Below are 25,295 nucleotides of genomic sequence, written 5' to 3'. Positions count from 1 at the left end.
TCTAAATGCTGAGCCTCAAGCAAGGAAGTGGCACGTGCCATTTTTTAAGTCTTTGGGATGACTTGGTCAGGGTGCAAACTGATCCCCGAGAGCCTAGACCCAGAACATATGCCCCGAACCATCACCATGCCACTCCGCAATACAAGATGTACTCGGATTATCAGGAAAGTTTGACATTAGGCCTACTTGGTCAAAGACAGAGACCCAGGTGAGGCTGTTGAGACCCAGGTTGGGAAGTTGACTGACTGGTCGAGTCCTGCTGCCTTGCAGGTTCATGCAGCGATGCCATACTTGGAGGTGACATGACCCGTGCTCAGTTATTCAACATGGTGGTCATTAATATTGCCAGAGACGAGTAACAGAGAGCAAGGATGAGCAGATCAGCAGAGGCCTTCCTTGATGTTTTCATTGTTGCTTGTGGGATGATACAGCAAACACAAAAATAACCAGGTTGTTGGAGAGTGGAACATGGTGCCAAATTAACCCGTACGGGCAACTGGGAGGTACAAGAACTGTTTGGAAGGGTATTACAAACATAATCTGTGATACCACCTCCATTTTTCTTTCACATGGGCTAAGGCTTGTAATGGAGCGCGCACACACACACACACACACACACACACACACACACACACACACACACACACACACACACACACACACACTGACGAGACAAACACTTGACACAACCACTGAGCTTGGGGGAAGTGCCGTCACGACCATCACTTCCGGGGATACTCTGGGTACCAGTGACGTCACAACAATGGCGCTGCTTTTCTCACTACTCAGCGGGGTATTTCCTCCTCCCCATGGATGCCAACTGATGGGGGTTGTCCGTGCTCTATCCTTTTCAAGCAAAGAAGCAGCACGTACCATTTTTAAAGTCTTTGGTATGACTTGAACCGGTCGAATCCGGATAGGTGTTTTTTAGGAGACACCATCTCCTTACTGGATGGTCGTTGGCTCCTTACAGGAGCTCATCTGCTCTTTGCCAGGTGTCGTTTTTGGTCCTGGCAGGGTGTCACAGTCGTCCTCCCCACTACCAAGGCCAGTGAGGGGTATCGCTTTAGTCTAGGACAACCCGACCACGCGGCAGGTAGCACTGGGTTACATGTTACCAGTGGCAGTCCCAAAAGACTAACCTCCATTGCGTAGAATGACCCCATTCCTACAAGCACTCCATTTTCCCTAGGTAACAGTGATTTTTTCTTTCCCGGCCTCACCCTCACCTCTTTTTATTTGTTAGTTGTCGGTTGGTTTGTTCCTCTTCTGTTTCATCTCTCCCTTGCCTTTGCTCTTCTTTCTGTGTTTCAGCTTGTGTGCAACCTGTTCACCCCCATGTGTCCTCCTGTGTCTCACTCTAACAGGCCAACTTCCACTGTGCTGTTGATGTTTTCCCCTTTGCATTTTGATCCCTTCCATTCTGCTCTAGTTCTTCCATGAGCCTCGATCATGTAGGCTATAAAAAAGGCACATGATCTCAGGTAGCGATGAGGCAAGGATAAAGCTTGGTGTTGGTGTAACGGTTAAGGTGGCTCACTTAAGAGCTTATGGTCTTGAGTTTGAGCCCCTACCGGGTCTTGAAATAACACCAGGTGGGATGACTCAGCCTGTCAACCTTCAGAGGTCGGCAAAATGAGTACCAGCTGATGGCACAGCCGCACTTCCAGAAATGATGTAACCCGCAGCCACAGACTGCAATACGAAACAACAATGAGGTAAGCCCTTTTGGATCGTCGTGGTTTGATCTGAACCAGCAGACTTGAGAGTGCACCAGAATGCCAAGATCGGAGTAGGATACTTTGAGGGAGTGTTGGGCAGGAGATCGGGGTAGGTGTGAAAAGGAGGAGAGGAATGAGAGTGGGAGTACCAGGGAGGAGAGATGGCAGAGCAGTAGGGAGCTCGGAAAGGGGAGTTGCCAGAATGTGAGGAAAGGAGTGAAGGCGTTAGACCTTGCAAGGCCAAGCGCCGCAACGTGTGCTCACACCTGGAGGCATGACTCCTCGAGGATTGTTGTATTTGAATATATACACAGTATCTCATCCCTTTCAATGTGATGCGCAACTTTGGCGTTCTCCTGTTCTCTAGTTTATCACAAACTAGCAGAAGTACCTGGCGTTGAGGAGGGAAGAGGGGGAGGGGTAGGGGAGGAGAGGAGAGGGGAGGGGGGAGGGGGGGGAGAGGGGGCAAGGGGAGGATGGAAGGGGAGGGGTATGGGAGGAGAGGGGGAGGAAGGGGGGGAAGGGGAGGGGAGGGGTATGGGAGGAGAGGGGGAGGAAGGGGGGGGAAGTGGAGGGAGGATGGAGAGGAGGAGGGAAGGGGAGGGGAGTGGGAGAGGGGGGAATGGGAGGGGAGTGGGAGAGGGGGGAAGGGGAGGGAAGTGGGAGAGGGGGGAAGGGGAGGGAAGTGGGAGAGGGGGGAAGGGGAGGGGGGAGACAGGAGAGGAAGGGGGTTCATATATATGCTGGTGGGTGAATGAGGTGAATGTGGTGTTCATCACGTTTCTGAGTTAAGTGTGATGCGGATCAAGAAGAAGAAGAAGCCGTACTACCAAATTCATACACTTCTGGAATTGTTTGATTTCTTTGTATTCAAATGTCTGATTGTTTTGTATTTATTTATGCGAATGTGTACTTGTATATAACTGTCATTCATTTAAAAAGGCTTAGGCATTATCAAGCTATTTTTAAAAAAAAACTCCAAAAAAACGATCTTTTTTTTTTTCAAAATCTTCTTCTTTTTTTTTTTTCGCCTAAAACACTCCCAGGCAATCACTGATGAACCTCTGAAAGTTTGACGAAGATCTGTTCAGCCATCTCTGAGAACAATGGTGACACACAGACAGACAGACAGACAGACAGACACACACACAGACAGACAGCTCTCTTATATAGTAGATTGACCACATCACCAAATTAGTCGTGTCGTCTTCATTACGTCTCCTGGATTTGAAATTGCTTCTATGACAAAACAGTTGGAGGCTTATTCATTCAAAAATGACATCCCGGATTGATTAGTGTAACTCTGTCCTTACTGTATCCCCTCAAAAATCCCTTTACTCATTTCAACTGGCACAAGATGCAACCGCAAGACCGGTCGCTCTTGCCAGCAAACAGGATCATCTTTCAGCTCTTTTTGACTTGGCTATTATGGCTTCAATAGGCTCCCACATTCATTGAATGTTTCACTTGTTTATTTTGTGATCTTACCTGGATTACCTCCTGCGTGCTCGAACGGACTCTCCTGCTGAGCAAGTTTCTCTTCTCGCATCGCCAAGAACTCGGCTAACGACGGTCGGTGGGTATATTCGGGCATTTTCAAAGCGCTCGGCCTCCGGTACTCTTTGCCTCTCAACATCTCTATCTTGGTTCTTCGAAATCTGAAATCAAAATACATTTCTGCGTTATAAATACCGGCGGAGTACCCATGCACCCCCTTGGGTGGGTCGTGTTTGCGCATCGTTTTTTTATACAAGGTCGAGGCTCGTGTAAGAGCGAACATTGATCACAAAAAAGACAAACTTACACATAAAACATAAAACATATGATAAAGGGAGCGGGAGAACAAGATGGAGAGCAGGGACATCGGGAGATCTGTGGGAGGGAGCGGGCTGGGGGGGGGGTGGAGAGGAGGCGTGGGAAGGGGTGGGGGGTGGGAGAGGTAAAAAAAACAAAAAACACATGGACACTGCTTGGACTTCCAGGAAAGAAGTCGGTATTTCAAAAAAGTGGATCTGGGGTGAATTAACGGGGGGTAGAAAAGATCAAGGATTTGGATGGGGGAAGATAAGAGATGGTGGTGAACAGCAGTTTTGAGGGAGTTTGTTCCAGAGGCGGGAGAAAAGAGGAATGAAGGAGTGAAGGTGAGCAGAGAGTCTAATAGGTGTGAGCACTTGCTCAAAAAAGTATCGTCTGCATCTTGCAAGAAGACTGCAGATGTTTGCGTGGTGTGCACTTAAAAGGTTCTCGATGATTTAAAGGTCTAAAGGGAACGTCCCAATAGTAGTTGGTGTCTAAGGGGCCAAAAGGGTCTCATCTTTGAAGCATGAAAAAAGGGTCTAAAAAGGTCCAAGTGGTCTTAAGCTCTAAATGGCCAAGGGTCCAAGCTGTCTCATCTGTCTGAAGGGTGTTGGTTGGTTGCTTGGTTTCGTATGTAGTCTGTGGCTGTTTGGCCGCAGAATTTTCTGGAAGTGCGGATGTGCCGCTGATGCAATGCCTCTTGTTACCAGTAAGCTGGTACTCATTTTGATGACCTTGGGAGGATGACAGACTAAGTTAATTCAACGTCACAACCGGGGCTCAAACTCAGGACCCTAAGATCTCAAGCCAGCCACCTTTAACTGTGAAGCCAACACCAGGCTTTCTGAAAGGTGTAAGGTGTCAAAATGGTGTTACGGTTTAAGGGGTCGAAAGGGATTTAAGGGGGGTGTAAAGGTCTAAACGCTGAAGGGATCTAAAAGTGTCGAAAGGGTCTTAAAGGTCAAAGGGGTCTTCAGCATCTTAAAGGTCAAAGGGATCTAAATCATATTTTGGGTACCCGGGGTCTTTTGGGTCCTCGGGATAATTTGGGTCTTTTGTGTCTAGAGGGTCTTTTGGGTCATTGGGTACTTTTTGGTCCTCTGGATCATTTTGGTATGTTGGGTCCTTTTTGGTTCTTTTGGATCCTAGAGTTATTTTGGGTTCTCCAAGTCATCTGGGTCTTGTGGATCGTCAGGGTCTTTTTGATCCGTGGGGTCTTGTGTCCCCTGGGTGCTCTGGTCCTCTTGGGCCTTTTGGGTCCACTGGGCCTTTTGAGTCCTCAGGGTCTTTGGGTGCTCTGGTCCTCTTGGGCCTTTTGGGGCCACTGGGTCTTGTAGGTCCTCTGTGTCTTTTAGATCCTCATGGTATTTTAGGTCTTCAGGGTCGTTTTTGATTCTTTTGGATCCTAGAGTTCTTTTGGGTTCTCCAAGTCATCTGGGTCTTGTGGATCCTCAGGGTCTTTTGGATCCTTGGGGTCTTGAGTCCTCTGGGTGCTCTGGTCCTCTTGGGCCTTTTGGGTCCACTGAGCCTTTTGAGTCCTCAGGGTCTTTGGGTCCTCTGGTCCTCTTGGGCTTTTTGGGTCCACTGGGTCTTGCAGGTCCTCTGTGTCTTTTATATCCTCAGGGTATTTTGGGTCTTCAGGGTCCTTTTTGGTTCTTTTGGATCCTAGAGTTATTTTGGGTTCTCCAAGTCATCTGGGTCTTGTGGATCATCAGGGTCTTTTGGATCCTTGGCATCTTGAGTCCTCTGGGTGGTCCGGCCCTCTTGGGCCTTTTGAGTCCTCAGTGTCTTTGGGTGCTCTGGTCCTCTTGGGCCTTTTGGGTCCACTGGGCCTTTTGAGTCCTCAGGGTCTTTGGGTGCTCTGGTCCTCTTGGGCCTTTTGGGTCCACTGGGTCTTGTAGGTCCTCTGCGTCTTTTAGATCCTCAGGGTATTTTGGGTCTTCAGGGTCCTTTTTGGTTCTTTTGGATCCGAGAGTTCTTTTGGGTTCTCCAAGTCATCTGGGTCTTGTGGAACCTCAGGGTCTTTTGGATCCTTGGGGTGTTGAGTCCTCTGGGTGCTCTGGTCCTCTTGGGCCTTTTGGGTCCACTGGGTCTTGTGGGTCCTTTATGTCTTTTAGATCCTCAGGGTATTTTTTCCTTCAGGGTCCTTGTGGTCTTTTGGGTCCTCGGGGTTGTGTGGGTGGGGTAGGGAGTGGTGTGGGTGGGGTAGGGAGTAGTGTGTGAGGTGAGTGTGTGGGTGGGGTAAGGGCTAGGGGGTGGTGTGTGAGTTCTGTGTGAATGTCTGCTCGGGGTATGAAGTGGGGGTAAAGGGTGCGTTACCTTTGAACTAGTTTCTCTTTCACTGTATTTATTTCAACACTACATGTATCTGAGAATAAAAGGACATCTTGGTGAATGAGTTTGTCATGAAAAAGGACGAATTTTTCGTTCGTTAAAAACCAATCGGGACGCACCGTGTTGGTTCGTCTGAACCTGGACTCGCACCCCCACGATCGGAGTATTAAGTAGAGAGAGACGGGTTCTGGAGCGAGCAGAGAATGAAGGCGTCGACGTGAAGCCAAGAGAGAACGGAAAGCAAACGGTTCCAGCCTGGAGAGGGGGCGGAAGCGGGGAGACGAGGGCTTTTTGCCAACAAATAGAATGTGTGTCATTCGCTTTCCGACACACTTTACTGAGGATCACGAGGCAGCAGCTGGGGGACGACGTCGTGCTCCGGGGCGGGTCTCCAAAGTCCAAATCAAACCGAGCGTCAGGCTCACGAGTGGGTCGAGGCTCATCTCGACATCGCCTCAGGCTCTCGAGTGGGGCATCTCAAAAATAATAATAATAAAAAATGATAATATCCGCGGCACTCGAGGTGTGATGCGGCTGAGAGGAGGTCGTGGACCTCGGTACATGGGAACAGTGCTTTTCCTGTCACGAACACACCGACGTGTCCGGCTTTGCCAGTAGACTCGTCGGCGGGAAACGGAGAGCGAAGAAGCAGTTCCGCGGAGGCAGTCCCAGAGCCGGGCCGCAGCACGCCGGTTCCAACATGGCGGAGGGATTTTCCCTTCCCGACTTCGCGTCGTCGGCGCTGTGAGGCCGATGTGGCTCCATCGAGACTCGAAAGCATTCCGCGGATTGCCGGTCCCAGCCGCCCACGTTGCGGCCTCTCGGGCAACGAGTGCGCGTCGGCGCGCCCCGCGATCGGCCGCCATTTCAAGCGGACATTCACGACGGAGCGGTGGGTCGTTTATTCTGCGCCAGAGGCCTCGACCTCTGCTTGTTTGTCAGTCCGAACTGTCGCACGAGAAAACACCTTTAGTGACTAGCCGAGCACCGGTCTGGCCGATCGTCGGCGTTCGGCGTAGGCCAGAGCGTCGTGTCGGAGCGAAATGGAAGCTGCGTTCACCTTTGGGCTTTTGTTGTTATTGTTGTTGGACTAATTAAAGGTTGACGTGTAAGAAGTGTGAGGTGTGTGAGGTGTGCGCTACGCTCTTCGGGCTGCGGGAATGCTTGTGACGATTGAAGCTCAGACTGAGGCTATATTTACGCTGAGCACCTGCTAATTTTGGGGAGAAGTTGCAAAAATAAACGCGGAGCTGTCGGGTTTGTTGGCATCCTGTGTGTAGTGTGTAGTGTGTAGTGTGTAGTGTGTAGTGTGTTGTGTGTAGTGATATTACACTTAGGATCGGCACAAACATTTTGACACTTAGGATCGGCACAAACATTTTGAACCAGCGCGGATATCAACAAAACGTTCGTGGTGTTCCTCGGTTCATTTAACGAGTCTCAGACTCTCTTCTCTGTCTGCTGTGCAAGTTCTGTATTACATTCCAAGTTTGTGATCTAATGGTGCCGGGGTGTCCATCACTGTAGTTACACGTGTGTTATAACATGATCTAGTGCTGCCAGGGTGTCCGTCACTGTAGTTACACGTGTGTTATTACATGATCTAGTGGTGCCGGGGTGTCCATCACTGTAGTTACACGTGTTATAACATGATCTAGTGCTGCCGGGGTGTCCATCACTGTAGTTACACGTGTGTTATAACATGATCTTGTTCTGCCGGGGTGTCCCATCACTGTAGTTACACGTGTGTTATAACATGATCTAGTGCTGCCGGGGTGTCCGTCACTGTAGTTACACGTGTGTTATAAATTATAACATGATCTTGTGCTGCCGGGGTGTCCATCACTGTAGTTACACGTGTGTTATAACATGATCTAATGGTGCCGGTTTGTCCATCACTGTAGTTACACGTGTGTTATAACATGATCTAGTGGTGCCAGGGTGTCCATCACTGTAGTTACACGTGTGTTATAACATGATCTAATGGTGCCGGGGTGTCCATCACTGCAGTTACACGTGTGTTATAACATGATCTAGTGGTGCTGGGGTGTCCATCACTGTACTTGCATGTGTGTGATAACCTGAACTAGTGGTGGTGTGATATCCATCACTGTACTTGTGTGTTATAACATGATATAGTGGTGCCAGGGTGTGCGTTAGCGTGCATGTATATTTGTGTTAGCGTGCGTGTCTGTTTGTTTGTGTTGGTGTGTGTGTCTATTTGTTTGTGTTAGCATGCGTGTTTGTTTGTTTGTGTTGGTGTGTGTGTCTATTTGTGTGTGTCTATTTGTGTGTGTTTGCGTGTGTGTCTGTGTGTTAGCGTGCGTGTCTGTTTGTGTTGGTGTGCGTGTCTATTTGTGTGTGTGTTTGCATGCGTGTCTGTGTGTTAGCGTGCGTGTCTGTGTGTTAGCATGCGTGTCTGTTTGTGTGTTAACGTGTGTGTCTGTGTGTTAGCATGCGTGTCTTTGTGTGTTAACGTGTGTGTCTGTGTGTTAGCATGCGTGTCTATTTGTGTTGGCGTGTGTGTCTATTTGTGTGTGTTAGCGTGCGTGTCTGTGTGTTAGCATGTGTGTCTGTTTGTGTGTGTTTGAGTGCGTGTCTGTTTGTGTGTTTGAGTGCGTGTCTGTTTGTGTGTTAGCGTGCATGTCTGTTTGTGTGTGTTAGCGTGCATGTCTGTTTGTGGTTTGTTAGCGTGCATGTCTTTTTGTGTTAGCGTGCATGTCTGTGCGTGTTAGTGTGCGTGTATATTTGTGCTGGCCTGCATGTCTGTTTGGTTTGTGTTAGCGTGCATCTCTTTGCGTGTGTGTGTGTGTGTGTGTGTGTGCGCGTGTGTGTCTGTGTGTTAGCGTGCGTGTCTGTGTCTGTGTGTGTGTGTGTGTGTGTGTGTGTGTGTGTGTGTGTGTGTGTGTGTGTGTGTGTGTGTGTGTGTGTGTGTGTGTGTGTGTGTGTGTGCGCGTGCGCGCCCACGCTCATGTCTGCGTGCACGTTTTGAGCAATACTCCAAATGATGCAAGTTTTAATTCATTGAAATGCAATGTGATTGAGGAATAGTTTGTAGGATGTTCTTTGAATATGCTCATTCTTATAGATGACTAGTCATTTCATATTGATAGCAGCTGTCTTACAATGCCATTAATTGACTTATCCTGAAAATTTCCACATTGGCTTATGAGGAACAACTCTTGCTTTGCAGCTTTCAGAATTTTGTTGTTTTGATGACTTATCCATGTATCAGCATTTGCTTCTTGAGAAGTGTTATCTTCTGTTCTCTCTTGCTATTGCGACTCTATCTTTATAAGTTTCAACTTTAAGAACCTGGATGGATTTGGATGGGGAAGGCGCTTAAATGAATGCCTAAACCAGCAATGATCATTTGAAAATTTACCAGTAGATAGTTTCAATTCTTTCCATGTTGGGTGTTGTCGTTACCTATTATAGAAGCACCGGCTCTGGGAACGGCCAGGGTTAGGGCTGTGTTATCTTAATTCCAACGTGTAATCCAAAATACCGCTTCAAAATGCATCTCGCTGCCTAATTGAAAACACCTCACTGCTTTGGAAAACGTGTGGCCAGGAATACTCTACTGTAAAGGGTGGCAACTTGTAATACCCCCTCACACCAGGAGGCGGCGCTACATTGTACACATTTACATCGAGAATTTGCATCCAACCCCCTCCCACCTCCCCTCCCCAAGACCACCGGCAAAGATAAAAACACACCACTGTACTAACTGGGGTCATGCTGATCCGATATAGCAATCTGGATGTAATCGGCACAGAGTGTAGGAGTGGCACGACAAAAACACACACGCATGCACACACACACACGCACACAAAAACACTCACGCATGCACACACACACGCACACACCGGTCCGTGAATTATTGTCAGGGTCCATAATTACACCCGCCAGGAAGTAATGCATTAGATCGTGTTCGTATGTTCGTTTGTATGTTCGTGTCTTTGTGAACAAGATATCTGGAAAAGTTCTGAACGGATTTGGATGAAAGTTGGTGGGATGATTGTCCTTGGGATAAGGAAGAATTGATTAGTTTTTGGTGAAGCTCAGGATATTATTCCGGATCCAGGAATTTTTTGAAGGATTTTTTACCATTGGAAGATAGGGCTCAGCAGCGGCCACCCACGGCGGGAGTATGCGCTCTACTGAGTGGCGTTCTAGTTGTATTTGTTTTATAATAATAACCTCCCCTTTTTTCGACTGAAGATTTCTTTGGATAATGATATCGAATTAGCAGTATCCAATAACAAATGGAAGATCCTCTGATGTAAAGTATCTGAGTTAATGGGTACTTTTAGGAGAGAAGGCTGAGTAGCCTATTTAAGGGCTCGAAAGGAGTATTTGAAATTCTCTCGGGTTGAGAATTAGGACGAGACACTGCCAGCGGCAATCTCTGCTTCACACTTGAAACCCACACTCGCTGTTGCCAGGAGAGGAGGTCAGCACACTGCTGCCAATTCTACCGTTGCCTTAGACAGAGTAAAACTCCATATTCGCACTCAAATTGCTTAATTGTGCCAACACCTTCTACTTTCTGTGATTTTTCTTTTCCAATATTTATGCAAATGACAGATTTGATTTACTTGTGAGTTTTAATTATTTATTTATATTTTTACATGAAACTTTTCTGTCTTGCCAAGGTGTTGGATCTTCATTGCTATTTGGTTCATTTCATCAAAGACTCCTTCGTCCTTTCATCCCATTTTATTTTGTGGTCAAAGGATTGAGCCACAATGACATCTGAGCTGGAAAGCAGCTTGACGTCCATGGACTGGCTGCCACAGCTCGCTCTGCGTGCTACGATGCAGAGTGGCAGCACTTCCTCGACTTCCGCAACTGCAGCTGTGCCAGCCGGTGGTAAAAAGGGTTTGGCAAGTGGAGTCGTTGGTCAGACAGATGTGGGTGCATGCGAAGGCGCACCTGAGGAGTCGGGCCAGTCAAAAGATGGCAAGCCACCCTACAGTTATGCCAACCTTATCACCTTCGCCATCAACAGTTCTCCCCGCAAGCGTATGACGCTCAGCGAAATCTACCAATGGATATGTGATAACTTTCCCTATTACCGTGATGCTGGGAATGGATGGAAGGTAAGTGTGGCGCTTGAGTGTGGAGTTTGAGTGTGGCTGTAGTAGGAGGGCCTGTGAGAGCGAGAGCGTGCAGCCAGAACACAGGGTGGCATGCTAAGAGTGCATGGCTTTTGGTGTGGGGGGGGGGCAAGGGGGAATTTAGGTTCATCTGAGAGGGATGGAAGGGGCGGGGGGGGCGGGGGGGCGGGGGGTTAAAAAGTTAAAAAGTTGAGTAGAGGTGGGTACATTAATTTCAACTTTGGTTGTAAAAAGAATGGGGTTGACAGGATGGCTTAGAGCTTTAATGCTATCTGGGCTGGGCTATTTTCATCGGCGGAAGGGGGGTGGGGGGCATGTTGGGTTAAGCTGTCTAGCCTGGGTTTTAATTCCAAGCCAGCTATAAACTGTCGTCCCGGTGTTTCACAGGCAGGGTGATTCATCAATGTGTGCCGTCTGTCGGATGGATGTTGAACTGGGCGTCCCGTCTGCCAGTATAAGTTGGTGGACGTTAAAGACCCCACAGAGTCCTTTGCAAAGAGTAGGCGAGCTCTCAACGACACCCTGAACAACCTACAAATTCCTGCCATAACTTCTGCTCGGAAGGCAATGGCAAACCATCCAGTATAACCCTTGCTCAGGAAGCTGCTTTGGTGGCACCGACACTGTGAAGAGTTATGATACAATATATGAGATATAGAGAGTTTTAGAGATAGAGATAATGACACTTGAACCTGAATAACTTGCGAACAAGTGGCCAAATCGGAGAGAATATGGGTGATACTACTATGCTGATATGGAATTTTTGTAATGCCGTAAGGAAAGTGGCTTTGATGGTAAATTTGGAAAAGCTAACTTGTCCAGCAGCTGCCTGGAGTCGAAGCAATCGTCACGTTCCTTGAGCTGGTAAATCAGTGCGTTGCATTGTGACGTTGCATTGTGACGAGGCTTTGCTAGTTGATGACTGCATTGGGATTGCAGATGTTAATGAGATGTTTTTCCTTTTGCCTGAACTAATTTCGAATGCAGAACTCGATTCGCCATAACCTGTCACTCAACAAGTGCTTTGTGAAGGTACCACGGTCTAAGGATGATCCTGGGAAGGTAAATGTGATGAGCATCCGTTTAACAGTCATTGCATTCTCACTGTTCTGAAATGTCTACATTTTAGTGAATACTATCAAATCTCTTATAGCTCTACCTCTTAGAATGCTGTTTCTCATTACGCTCGAAGAAAATAAATATGAATCCAAAACATGAAAAAGAACGAAATGGAAATAAAGTTGATCAAACGGTATACAATTACGGTACAGTACATGTAAATGTACCAAGGAAACTCAACCGCTACTATGTCCTCCTAATGAGCCAATTAGATTGAAGCACTCTTGGCCAATCAGTGAGCATCTGCTTACATGCGTTGTTGGTGTTTTTGTTTATGGTAAATATATATATTTTTTTGTGTTGTATGATTAACAAGGTTTTTTTATTATCATTATAAATCTTGGTGATAAGAACTGTGCGTAGTGCTATTGATGCCCAATTATGCCGTATTATAGTGCTTATACTTCCTATATATGCTCTGGGGAATCTTTATTCTCAGGATCTCTTATAGCCTTATTCTCACAGCGCTCACTCTTCTGGAACGCATCCTGAGCGTTTTTAGAGGTATGATAGTACATTGTATCGATTTCTAAACAACAGTCCACAATTTTAGTTATTTTACATTGCAATATTGCATATCCGCCCCTCACCACCCCTTTCCTATGCCATCTCCAGGCGCTGCATGACGTCATCGCCGGGCACCGAAGGGGGCCCAGCAATGACGCGTGCTGAAAGGGAGTACTCGGTTTTCACTCAGGTTTTTTTCTTTCTTGCTCAGAAGGCTTTCTCGGCTTTCTTGTTTGTTTTCTTGTTGTTTTTGTCCGGGCGATATCTCAGCCATCCTTTGAGATAGGAAGCTGAAATTTCGGCACAATAGTGAGCACGTGATTTGGCAAAAACGGTATTTTTTGTTTTTTTGATTAATCAATTGATTGATTAATTCCTTAATTATTATCGATTAATTAAGTACTTATTTATTTTCTTTCTCATCTGGGCAATATCTCAGGCTAGGATATGTTATTTATTTGGCATGGGGGAAGTGTACTTTGCATGTATCTGTAGTTGTTGTGTATTTGGTTACTCCCAGATAAATTGTTTAATTGACCTTCATGCAAAAGTGTCTAAGTAAAAATTGCAAAATGTTCAGTTCAAATCTGTTCTGTTTATTATTATTATTATTATTATTATTATTATTATTATTATTATTATTATTATTATTATTATTATTATAATTTTTTTATTATTATTTTCTTTTTTCAAGAATTGACGACAGAACTGTGAGCACAGTTTTGGGGTGGTTTGAGGGTGGGAGCTATGCTGGTGATGGTGTTTATGGATTGAACCTTGGATACAATAAGAGAATAGTGGATGATGAAATAGTGGATTTGTTTTGGGTGGATTTGTCGAAAATCTATGATACATATCAGGTGCACTTGCTTACATGTTCATGGAGCATGCAGCACCTTGTGGAGAATTAAATACGAAACCTGAAGGGCCGTGTAGTAAGTGGGGTGTGGATGACGTACGGGAACATGTGCTTGTTGTAGACGGGATTAATGATGGAACATGGGGGTGAGGGGAGAGGCTGGGTTAGAGTGACATACCAGGACACCATTGGAGGGATTTCCATGTACCATTAACGGGAACATTAACATTAATCGGTGTGTACCCCAAATTTAGAATAGGTACACCGTATCCCTGCGCATCGTAAGAGGCGACTAAGGGTTGGCATCAGGAAGGGCATCCAGCCATAAAAACATTGCCTCAAACAGGGAAGCATGATTGTCATGGGGCCCGCAAGGCTTTCCCCCACTCTAGCGGGGAAAATGGCCTTAAAACGATCATTCATTTATTCATTTATATTAACGGGAATAAACTCCATTCATGCTGTGTGCCAAGCTTTTGAATAGCTTCTTGTTGTTGTTTTTTGGCACAGGGGTCATACTGGGCAATAGAACAGAATCCTTCAGATGAAAATGCCACAAGTCGACCTAAAAAGCGTCCACGATCTAATGAACGGGTAAGTCTTTGAGGAATTGTGGGTAGTCTTGAATTGTGGATAGTTGGCATGAGGAATTGTAGGTTGGAAAAAATCAGAATTGTGGGTAGTCGGCATTCAGTTGAATGTGACTTCGTCATTGAAGCCTTGTTCGCATGTTGCTGTTTATATTTTTCCTTGGTTTTCTTTCCTTTTGTTTTGCTTGTTTTCAATTACTTTTTTGCCCTCTTTTGATATATATGTTGATATATTTTCTATGTTGAATGCTCTAGTCACAGACTATAGAGACCTCATCGATGCCAGGACTTAAATAAAAGAGAAGAAAAGTGTATGATGTTTGTTTGCAAGAAAGAGAGGTTCTAGCCTAGTAGCGATAGTTTGAGTGAGACAGAAAGTAAGACCATCAATCCTAACACGGAGAGTGTAACATGGTTCTGGGCACCACTTTAACGCTCCTAAATCAGAACGGTAGTACTACCCTGAGCGGTTGTTGTCTCCAATCTACTACCTAAAAATGCATAAAAATACCTCCTGATGCTGCTTCTGTTGATGCCCATTGAAGACACACTCGATACGTCGAACTAGTTGGACAGTTCTGTGTCCATGTTGAACACTAATATGGAACAGCAGCCTCTTACAAGGCCACAGAATAGAGAATAGCAGGCCCAATTCCCCACAGGATACTGAAGCATCTTGAAGTCAAATCATCTATGAAGTCTGATCTATAATAGCGAATTTTCTTCCTTTTGCATTTCTTACATTTTTTACTGCTAATTGTGTACTGTAACGGAATGTTAGTGAATCTCTTTGTATTTGTCGACCTGTGGGCCTGTCAAAGGAGGGGAAGGAGGGGAGGGGAAGAGTGGAATAAACAAGTGCTAAGCACTAATACAAGTGCAAATATCTTAAAAAGCTAACATAGTACTTGGTAACTTAAATTTTCTTTCACTATAAAGCCCCCATGCCGCCCCCATTATGCAAGCCACGTTTGGTAGCACTGCGGCCTTGGGGCAGACGCGAATAGCCAGAACCCAATTATAGAGAACCCCCCCCCCCCCCTCCACCTCCCTTAGGGCTCTCCCACACTTACTCCTTAAAATTATTACCCCTCACCATGTTTTACTCCCCATTGTCGCTCATTATGTCTTAAATTTGGTTTTGATCACTTCAGCCATTACAAAGATCTCCTCCCCCCTCTTTCCCAACCGCCTCCCCCATAAAATCGCCACCCTTATCTCTGTGGCACCCCCAGGATGGATGTGTGCCAAGTTTGGTGGCCTTACAATGTTCCATTCTCAAGATATACAAGATATAAGAGAACAAACAGATAAACAGAAAAATGGAGTTTGACAATAGGGGCATCTTTGCCTGATGCGAGACCAGTTAGAAAACGTGCCACACGTGGACCAATAAAAACCCCAAAGGCTGCCCTTATTTCCAATTCTTATTTTACATTTTGTACTTATGGCTGTTGCCTGCACATGGAACAGTGAACCAATTATTTTGGTATTTTTATGCACGTGTAATGAGCAGACATTAATAAGGTTGGTAAATTGTGTTGGTAGTTCGGGGAACTGATGCACAGAGAAAGCTGCTCCTTTCTATACCCGTGGGCTATACGCTGTTAGTGGCAGGCACTAGGGAGTGTCGGGGAGTAGGGAAGAGCAAAGAGGGAGGGCATGTGGAACACCAAGGAATGAAAGTCTTGTATTTATTTGGTTATGCTGCGAGAGAGACACAGAGACACAAAGACAGACCGACCGAGAGAGACACACACACACAGACAGAGAGAGAGAGAGATACATACACCGAGAGACAGACAGAGACACACACAGAGAGACAGAGACAAAGAGAGAGGCACACACACACAGACAGACAAAGACAGAGAGATACACACACACTGAGAGATAGATAGACACACACACACACACACAGAGAAAGAGAAGAGACACACACAGAGACACAAAGATGGAGAGAGAGAGAGAGAGAGAGACACACACACACACACACAGACAGACAGACAGACAGAGAGACAGACACACACAGACATACAGAGATACACACACACAGACAGACAGAGTTTTGTGGAGTAGGAAAGTGACATTTGCACTTTACTTCTATTGTGAAAGAGAAAAATGAATCAAATGTGCACACCTTTGTCTTTAGTGTGTCGTCACCTCGGAGACGATTAGTACTTGTACCTTTTTGTTGTTTTAATCTTTTTTTAATCTTTGCATTCAATTCAGGACATGAGGTTTATTAATACGTGCATGTACTCACCTGTTGTATTTGATTGTTCCATTGCTTTGTTGTTGTGAATGGGTGTATGCCACTCTGACACTTGAGTGACAACAGATATGTCAGATCAGAACTCAGAAGTACAGAAATATTATTGCCACTGCCACCTCTGCCATTTGAGTGGACAGAGGTTGTGTTTTCATCCATTTTTTTTCCTGTCTGTCTCTGCCTGTTTGTCTGCAAGCAGGATTTCTCAAAAAGACGATATGTAGCACTATTTCAAAACGTTATGGACAGGTTATGACAAAACTCACTGGGTGAGTTGGACAGGTGAAAAGAACAAGCCTATTAGATTCTGGTTCAGGTCCGGATCCAGATACGGCCTATCAGTGGAATACAAAATGTAAACTGTTCAGCCTGGGGGAGGTATGCTCTCTACTGAGTGCCGTTCTGGTTTCCCCACACATGCGGAGCGAAAAGCAGGGTTAAGCAATTGGTTTGTGTTAGTCCATCTGTCTTTTTTTTTTCTTTTTTCTTTTTGTATACTGAATCGAGGCTCGTGAAAGAGCTAACATTTACTTCACAAACAAATCAACCAGACAAACAAAATATATAAAAAGAGGGAGCTGAAGACAAGATGGGGAGAGAAGGGGAAGCACACAAACAACATTTGAGAGCAGGGAGATGTGTGGGAGGGAGAGGGCTTGGGGGGAAGGAGGCATGGGAAGGGGGGGGGGGGGGGAGAAGTATAAAACACAAGGACACCAAGGACTTCCAGAACAGAAGTTGGTATTTCAAAAAAGTGGAATTGGGGTGAAATTAGCGGGGGTAGAAAAGATCAAGGTTTTGGATGGGGGAGGATAAGAGATGGTGGTGAACAGCTGTTTTAAAGACCTGGAGGGTGGAGTGGGATTGAAGAGAGTGAGGGAGTTTGTTCCAGAGGTGGGAGAAAAGAGGAATGAAGGAGTGAAGGTGAGCAGAGAGTCTTGATTTTGGCAGTTTAACCATAAGAGGGTTGCAGGCAGATCTTGTGCGACCTGTAGGAATATTTGCGGGACAGAGCCCAGAGAGAGCTGGGGGGGCAAGGCCAGAGAGGAGTCGGTAGAAGACGGAAAGACCACCAACCTGCCTGCGGTGAGTGAGTGAGAGGCCCTTGGAGTTAGCTTCATCGTGGGAGATTCCAATGATTCTGAATGCTTTGGTTTCAACAGCGTGAAGACGAGCTAGGTGTGAGGCAGGAGCACCAGCCCAGAGGGGAGAGCAGTATTCCATTGAGCTGCGGATGAAAGCCTTGTATGTGGTGAGGAGCTCAGGTGTGCCAAGGAAGGACTTCGCACGATGGAGGATGCCCAGTCGGCGACTGGCTTTGGAGGCCAGATTTGAAATGTGGTTTTCCCAGGAAAGATCATGGCAGATAGTGAGACCCAAAAGTTTGAGTGACAGAACTTCTTGGAGAGGATTATTCAGAAAGTGGATGGGAGGGTTGTCCAGTCAGTCTTTTCGGAGAGACATCGTAAGAGTGTGAGATTTGTCAGGATTGAAAGACATGTTCCACTTGTTTGCCCAGTCTGTGATTTTGTCCAGGTCTGCAGAGAGTGAGGAGGCTGCAGACTGCCGATCTGAGGGATGAAGAATGGAGCGACAGAGAGTGGAGTCATCAGCAAAGAGATAGAGAGGATTTTCAAGAGAGTCAGAGAGATCATTGATGAAGAACAGAAAAAGCACAGGGCCCAGAACACTGCCTTGGGGAACTCCAGCCTGAACAGGAAGATGAGATGAGAGAAACCCATTCAGGGCCACACGTTGACTACGACTAGAGAGGAAGTCCGCCAGCCATGCGTGGAGATTTCCATGGATACCAAAAGAGGAGAGTTTGGTGAGCAGGGCGGGGTGCCATACCGTATCGAAGGCACGTGATATGTCAAGGGAGACTGCTCTAATTTCCTGTTTGGCATTGAGGACTTCCATCCATTTTTGAGAAAGCAGAAGCAGCATGTCCAGAGTAGAGTGACCAGGTCTGAAACCAAATTGATGATCAGAGATCAAGCCATTGGAGAAGAGGAAAGATTTCATATCTGAAGCAATGATGGATTCCATGACTTTGCTGATAATTGGGAGAAGGCTGATTGGGCTGTAGTTGCTGGGATCTGTTTTTGCACCTTTTTTGTGCAAAGCGGTGATGTTGGCTGATTTCCAAGCAGATGGAAGATGACCCTGAGCAAAAGAGAGGGTGAAGAGAACAGAGAGAGGGAGTGAAAGAGTGGAAGAACAGGATTTTAGGACCCGTGGGCTGATGCCGTCAGGTCCAGTTGCAGAATCAGAGTCGAGGGTTGACAGAAACTTTTCCACCTTCCACCTTGTCAGGTCTTGTCAGTTTATGATCGAGGAACAACATTTAAATTGAATGCTATACATACTGTTGCGTTCCTAGGGAATAAAATCCTCCAAGGAAACGGATAGCCGAACGAGCTTTAACTCCAAGGCGTTCAATCCAATGGCAGACCTTCTTTATACGCACGAGGAGCGTAGTGGAGGGATAGTGAGGCTTCCCTTCACGGGTCCCACTGGACGTCTTTGAACCTGCGATAATCAAGTCAACCGACACGGATTTAAAATGTACAAATAAAAATGTTTAATAAGTATAAAGGCCAGCAATCAAGAAAATGCACAATCAAATATTGCTAAATGAAACCCAGGTGTTGGGCTAGCGGCTAGGGTGCCGGCTTAGGATCCTAGGATCCTGGGTTCGAATCGCGGTCGATCGCTGAATTAACGCCAGGGGGGTTGACTCAGCCTGTCATCCTTCCGAGGTCGGCAAATTGAGTACCAGTTCACTGGTAATTCCCTGCTTGTCGTTAAAGGCGGCAAAAAGGGTTGGCGTCAGGAAGGGCATCCGGCCGTAAAACATTGCTTCAAAAAGGGGCTCTAAAAACAACAACAACCACGGTTCCCGAAAAAGGCCAACCCCCGCTTGCGGGGAAAAATGGCCTCTAAAGGTGGTTATTTTATAAATATTGCTAAATGAGGGACCCTCCAACGGACTCAAATACAGACAAAGGGAAAAATAACTGAAAGTAACAAAATGTCATTTGCGTGTACTTCACTCTGGTCCCCTTGTTCGTCCCGGATCGTCACAGGCCCTCCCCTTCGTCCTTGCACGGGAAAACGCAGGCTTCCGTGCACAGTTCGCCCCTCTAGCCGCCGAGCGTGAAGCGAGCAGGCCGCGCCCTTCGACTCGCCGTCTGCTCCACACAGCACCCAGACGACGCACTGTCATCTCTCCAGTTCACTCAGCACGGCCTTCAGCCGTCACAAAGCTACGGCCAAGTGCACCAGAGTCCATGAGCCGCGGTCCTCCTCATGCTCGTCGAGACCTCCAATGGCCCTTGCGCAAGAGCGCTATAAAATGTGACTGTTCTCTTTCAATGTCCCTGGCGCAAGAGAAAGTAAATATCGACCATGAGAGAGAGAGAGAGAGAGAGAGAGAGAGAGAGAGAGAGAGAGAGAGAGAGAGAGAGAGAGAGAGAGAGAGAGAAGAGAAAGAGAAAGAGAAAGAGAAAGAGAAAGAAAGAAAAAGAAAGAGAAAGAGAGAGATAATATGTCGGGACACGACCATTCGCCACCAAAGCTAGGACCCAAAGAGAAGAGGGAGATAAGAGAGAGAAAAATGTCAGAACACAGTCTTTTGTCTTCAAGGCTCTTACGTCATCCGACGCCGCCTGTGCCTGCTCCAACCAGCCACCACCACATCACTCTATAGCCGACCTGACCAATGGTTCTTCGGGGCGTGGCTTTATGGACCTGCCTGCTTGATGTGGTGATGTGGCGGCTGGAAGCGGCAGCGGTATTGTTCAATCCCTTGTTTCCGGTTGGTTTTTATTTCGTGTCTTGATGCACGATTGCTGGCTTGGCTATGTGTGTGTGCTGCAGTGTCAAAAGGAACAGAGGGGAAATAACAGAGGCGATTACATATTTCAAACATGAATATTAAATAATCAAATATGAAATTTGAGAATCAGAAAAAATGACGGTTTGAAACAGTTTATTTGTCGATACAGCCTCATGAGCGTGCCAATATCTGAAGCCTCACCCTAGTGTCAGGCGTTCTTATATCTTCTTTATTTATTAGACATCCTACGGATGTAAATGAAAACTTGTTTTACTCTGAGCACGTTGCACATCACCTGCAGCAAATTTAACCTCCCTGCGCCTTGTATTTATTGTTATTTAAAAATAAACGTTTCTGTACACCGCCCTTGAGGCTCGGTTTGCAAGCCACCATCTACAATTCCAATGGAAGATACATACGTAATTACTCTTTTCTGGAAAATGTTTTTCAAGTTTGTTTTATCTTCAGAAATAGACCGTGGTGCACACACATTTGTGTTAAAAGATCGGCCTTTAAATCCTACCCCTAATGAAGGGAGACACATCTGTGCAAACACACAAACTGACTGTGTTTTATGTGGTCGATTTTCAATTTTGTGGTGGTGAGGTGTTTTTGATTTTGTGGTGGTGATGTGTTTTTATTGCGTGTTTTATGGCTGTGAGGTGTTTTAAATTACTTGGTGGTGAGGTGTTTTGAATTACTTGGTGGTGAGGTGTAATCGTCCCAAACTTCCAGTCTGCACCTACCCCTCCCCTATGTGTGGGCTGAGTGGTTCTTTCTTGAAAAAAAAACATTCAACCTAAATCTTCAACCTAAATTACCTATAAAAATGTAATATCACAAACACAACAAATAAATTTGTGCAAAGTAATTGTTTGTATTATGATTGGTGTAAATCATGACAACACAGCAACTCAGGTACAGTCATTAGCCTCAGCTAAAATAAGCCCGTTCCTCAGTAACTTTACTTTACTTTACTTACTTTTCAAGATGTCTTAGAACCAAAAGTTCATTGGAATTATGTTGAAATTATTCTAGATTTTGTGAATGTGACCTTTAAAAGAAACAAAAACCACATTTGACATTTCGAAACAAATAAATTGATCCTTGAAAGTGATGTCAACTGATATCGAACTCAATTCATGGACAGTACTGTGTTAAACTTCTGTACGTTTTCCAGAAGTATCTCTTTATTTTGCACATTAGCCAAAATTTTTTTTAACAAAAACAAAAGTTAAATTACGACTGGGATTACGGACAGTAAAATTACAGTTCAGTACTTCGTGTAACCCCCACGAGCATTCAGGAGAGCACGTACACGTTGAGGCATGCTGTTCACGAGATTTGCCAAGGTTTGGACAGGAATTGCTTGCCATGCAGTGACAATAGCCTGCTGCAATTCACGCACAGAGGTCGGCTGCTGGTCCAAGTGGTCGATTTGACGCATTAATTCTGCCCACAAGTTCTCTATCGGATTCATATCCAGGGACATGGCAGACCACGCCATATGCTCTACTCCACGGTCAGCAAGAAAGTGTTGGATCATGCGAGCACGATGAGGCCGTGCATTGTCATCTTGGAAGACAAAGTTTCCTCGAACGGCTGCACGAGCAAATGGAAGCAATGTTTCTTCCAGAATGGCCCTGTACTTGAACTGGTTCAGGTTTCCATTCAGAACAACCAGGTCAGTTTTGCCCCCTGCATGAAAAGCAGCCCAAACGGTCACCCCACCACCTCCAGCTTGGACTCTTGGCACTATACAATCTTTGTTGTAGGCTTCATGCACTTGTCTGCGCACTCGGACGCGGCCATCTTGACGATAGACCAGAAATCTAGACTCGTCACTGAAGATCACGTGATTCCAGTGTCCTGGCTGCCATTGACGGTGCTCTCTGGCCCACTGCAATCGGCGCTGGCGGTGTTGTCTGGTCAGGCGTGGCTTTCTCAGGGGACGCCTGGTACGATAGCCTGCTTGAACCAGTCATTGGTTGACTAGCCTTCTGGATACAGGCACATTTGTCAGTTGCTGCCATTCAGCCCTAAGCCGATTAGCTGACTTGGTACGGCCATTGTGGACTAACCGGTGCAGCTGGCGATCATCCCTCCTTGTGGTCCTGTGGGGACGTCCTGGCCTCGGTATTGGAGTAGGGACACCCCTCTGAGCATTTCGTTTCAGGATCTTTGACACCTGACCTTGAGTGATGCCATACTGCCGAGCAATAGCACGCTCTTTCATGCCGTAATTTCGTAAAGCCACCACTCCATGACAAACAGCATTGTCGAGTTGATGGACCATTTCCAGAGGAAGCGGCAATAACTGTTGTAGACGTGCAGCAGTTGTTTTCCACTAATACAGAACGCAACAACCCTTGTATACCCGACTGTGAAGCCAATCGTCAAATGCACCTGTCCATACATTTTGCCACGCCACCTGTGATATAATCCTGTTGTTGACTTCTTGCTGCGACAGACAATCAGTGACATGGTTCTTTTAACAAATAAATCACCAAAGTGTAAAAGAAACTCACCAGATTGATATCCTGAGTTAAGAAAGTAAACCCAAGTCAAGAAAAAAAAAAAATTCCATATTAAATGCCAACTCTGTATATTCCTAATTGGAGTGCTCCCACACAGACCTGGATACAGACAAAGGATAAAATAACTGGAAAATAAATATGTGTGGTTTGCGGTACTTAGCTCTAAGCTGCTGGTGTATCTCGTCAGGAATCGTCAAAGATCGTCTGAGGCCTTGGCAGGAACCACATGCTTTGCTGAGCAGCGCGTGGGTGGGAAAACCAGGCCTCCATGTAGAGTTTGCTCTTCCAGCTGCACTTATCTTCGTCTTCCTCGCGCGGGAAACCGCAGCTCTCGGTCCGCAGCTCTTCCTCCTCACGATCACTATGAAGATGTCGGAACATGACTGCCCGTGATTAATCTCCCCTTGCGCCAGAAGACTCATATGTGGTGATTTCAACTGTCACCATGCCAGTTGGCTGGGGGTGGGTACCTCTCTCACCAGCCATGTCTCTTCAGCAAAGGACTTCTGTGACTCACTGGGACTGACACAATCTGTCAATTTCCCAACCCGGATCTCAGTCAACGGAGAATCTTCTCTTCTGGACTTGGTTGTGACTAACTTCCCTGAAAATGTCTGCTGCTCTTCTTCTGCTCCAATCGGCTCTTCTGATCATGTGCTTGTTAAAGTGGACATCTCTCTGACCATTTTCAGAGAGCCTCCTCAGCGTCGACGAGTCTGCCATTTCACTCAGGCCAACTGGCACGGTCTTCAAGCAGCCATCAATCATCTGGACTGGTCTCCCATCTCTACTGCCTCTGACATCAACTCATCCTGGGAATTCTTCCAAAGTAAATTGCTCTCTCTCATGCACAGATTTATCCCTTCTCGTCTTCAGTTGTCATACCCTTCCTCCCGTCCATGGTACACGGAATCTTGTGGTGAGGCTATTGCCCAGAAACAACTTGCTTTCGTCTCCTGGAAAGCAAATCCAACGGAAGGAAATCTCATTTCCTTTCACAAAGCCCGAAACAAGTGTGTGTCCACCCTCAGGAGAGCCAGGAAACAATATCTCTCCGTCCTCAGGACCGAACTCTCTTATCTGTCTCCCTCTTCCAAATCCTGGTGGCGTCTGGTGAAATCTGTTTCTGGTGTTTGTTCCCCCTCCATCCCCTCCCTCACCTTAAATGGCCACACGGCTGACTCCGCATGTGAAAAAGCTGAATGCCTCAACTCTGTGTTTGCCTCTAAATCTTGTGTCCCAAACCCATCCCTCTCTGTACCCACCGTACCCAGTCGTACCCAGCTGCTCCTGGACTCTGTGTCCTTTCCTCTTGACAAGGTGGAAAAGTTTCTGTCAACCCTCGACTCTGATTCTGCAACTGGACCTGACGGCATCAGCCCATGGGTCCTAAAATCATGTTCTTCCGGTCTTTCACTCCCCCTCTCTGTTCTCTTCACCCTCTCTTTTGCTCAAGGTCATCTTCCATCTGCTTGGAAATCTGCCAACATCACCGCTTTGCACAAAAAAGGTGCAAAAACAGATCCCAGCAACTACAGACCAATCAGCCTTCTCCCAATTATCAGCAAAGTCATGGAATCCATCATTGCTTCAGATATGAAATCTTTCCTCTTCTCCAATGGCTTGATCTCTGATCATCAATTTGGTTTCAGACCTGGACACTCCACTCTGGACATGCTGCTTCTGCTTTCTCAACAATGGATGGAGGTCCTCAATGCCAAACAGGAAATTAGAGCAGTCTCCCTTGACATATCACATGCCTTCGATACGGTCTGGCACCCCGCTCTGCTCACCAAACTCTCCTCTTTTGGTATCCATGGAAATCTCCACGCATGGCTGGCGGACTTCCTCTCTAGTCGTAGTCAACGTGTGGCCCTGAATGGGTTTCTCTCATCTCCTCTTCCTGTTCAGGCTGGAGTTCCCCAAGGCAGTGTTCTGGGCCCTGTGCTTTTTCTGGTCTTCATCAATGATCTCTCTGACTCTCTTGAAAATTCTCTCTATCTCTTTGCTGACGACTCTACTCTCTGTCGCTCCATTCTTCATCCCTCAGATCGGCAGTCTGCAGCCTCCTCACTCTCTGCAGACCTTGACAAAATCACAGACTGGGCAAACAAGTGGAACATGTCTTTCAATCCTGACAAATCTCACACTCTTACGATGTCTCTTCGAAAAGACCGACTGGACAACCCTCCCATCCACTTTCTGAATAATTCTCTCCAAGAAGTTCTGTCACTCAAGCTTTTGGGTCTCACTATCTGCCATGATCTTTCCTGGAAAAACCACATTTCAAATCTGGCCTCCAAAGCCAGTCGCCGACTGGGCATCCTCCGTCGTGCGAAGTCCTTCCTTGGCACACCTGAGCTCCTCACCACATACAAGGCTTTCATCCGCAGTTCAATGGAATACTGCTCTCCCCTCTGGGCTGGTGCTCCTGCCTCACACCTAGCTCGCCTTCACGCTGTTGAAACCAAAGCATTCAGAATCATTGGAATCTCCCGCGATGAAGCTAACTCCAAGGGCCTCTCACTCACTCACCGCAGGCAGGTTGGTGGTCTTTCCGTCTTCTACCGACTCCTCTCTGGCCTTGCCCCCCCAGCT

At 46.5% G+C, this 25,295-nt stretch overlaps 1 protein-coding gene across 2 annotated transcripts in view; it reads left to right on the top strand.

The window, feature by feature from the left end:
* Positions 1-6,156: 6,156 nt before the first annotated feature.
* LOC137420644 (uncharacterized) overlaps positions 6,157-25,295 on the top strand; it is an 85,989-nt gene continuing 66,850 nt past the window's right edge. Inside the window, exons 1-4 of one of the 2 annotated variants that reach the window (XM_068105880.2) lie at positions 6,157-6,744; positions 10,511-10,957; positions 11,963-12,037; positions 13,971-14,054. In XM_068105880.2, the coding sequence (XP_067961981.1) occupies positions 10,604-10,957; positions 11,963-12,037; positions 13,971-14,054 (513 nt within the window). In that variant the 5' untranslated portion in view covers positions 6,157-6,744; positions 10,511-10,603. The remainder of the gene's footprint in view (positions 6,745-10,510; positions 10,958-11,962; positions 12,038-13,970; positions 14,055-25,295) is intronic. The other variant, XM_068105881.2, reaches the window with a different exon arrangement.

The sequence above is a fragment of the Myxine glutinosa genome, chromosome 2, assembly GCF_964187855.1.
Source record: "Myxine glutinosa chromosome 2, kmMyxGlut1.1, whole genome shotgun sequence".
Lineage (NCBI taxonomy): Eukaryota > Metazoa > Chordata > Myxini > Myxiniformes > Myxinidae > Myxine > Myxine glutinosa.
This window is presented reverse-complemented; position numbering and strand designations above follow the sequence as displayed.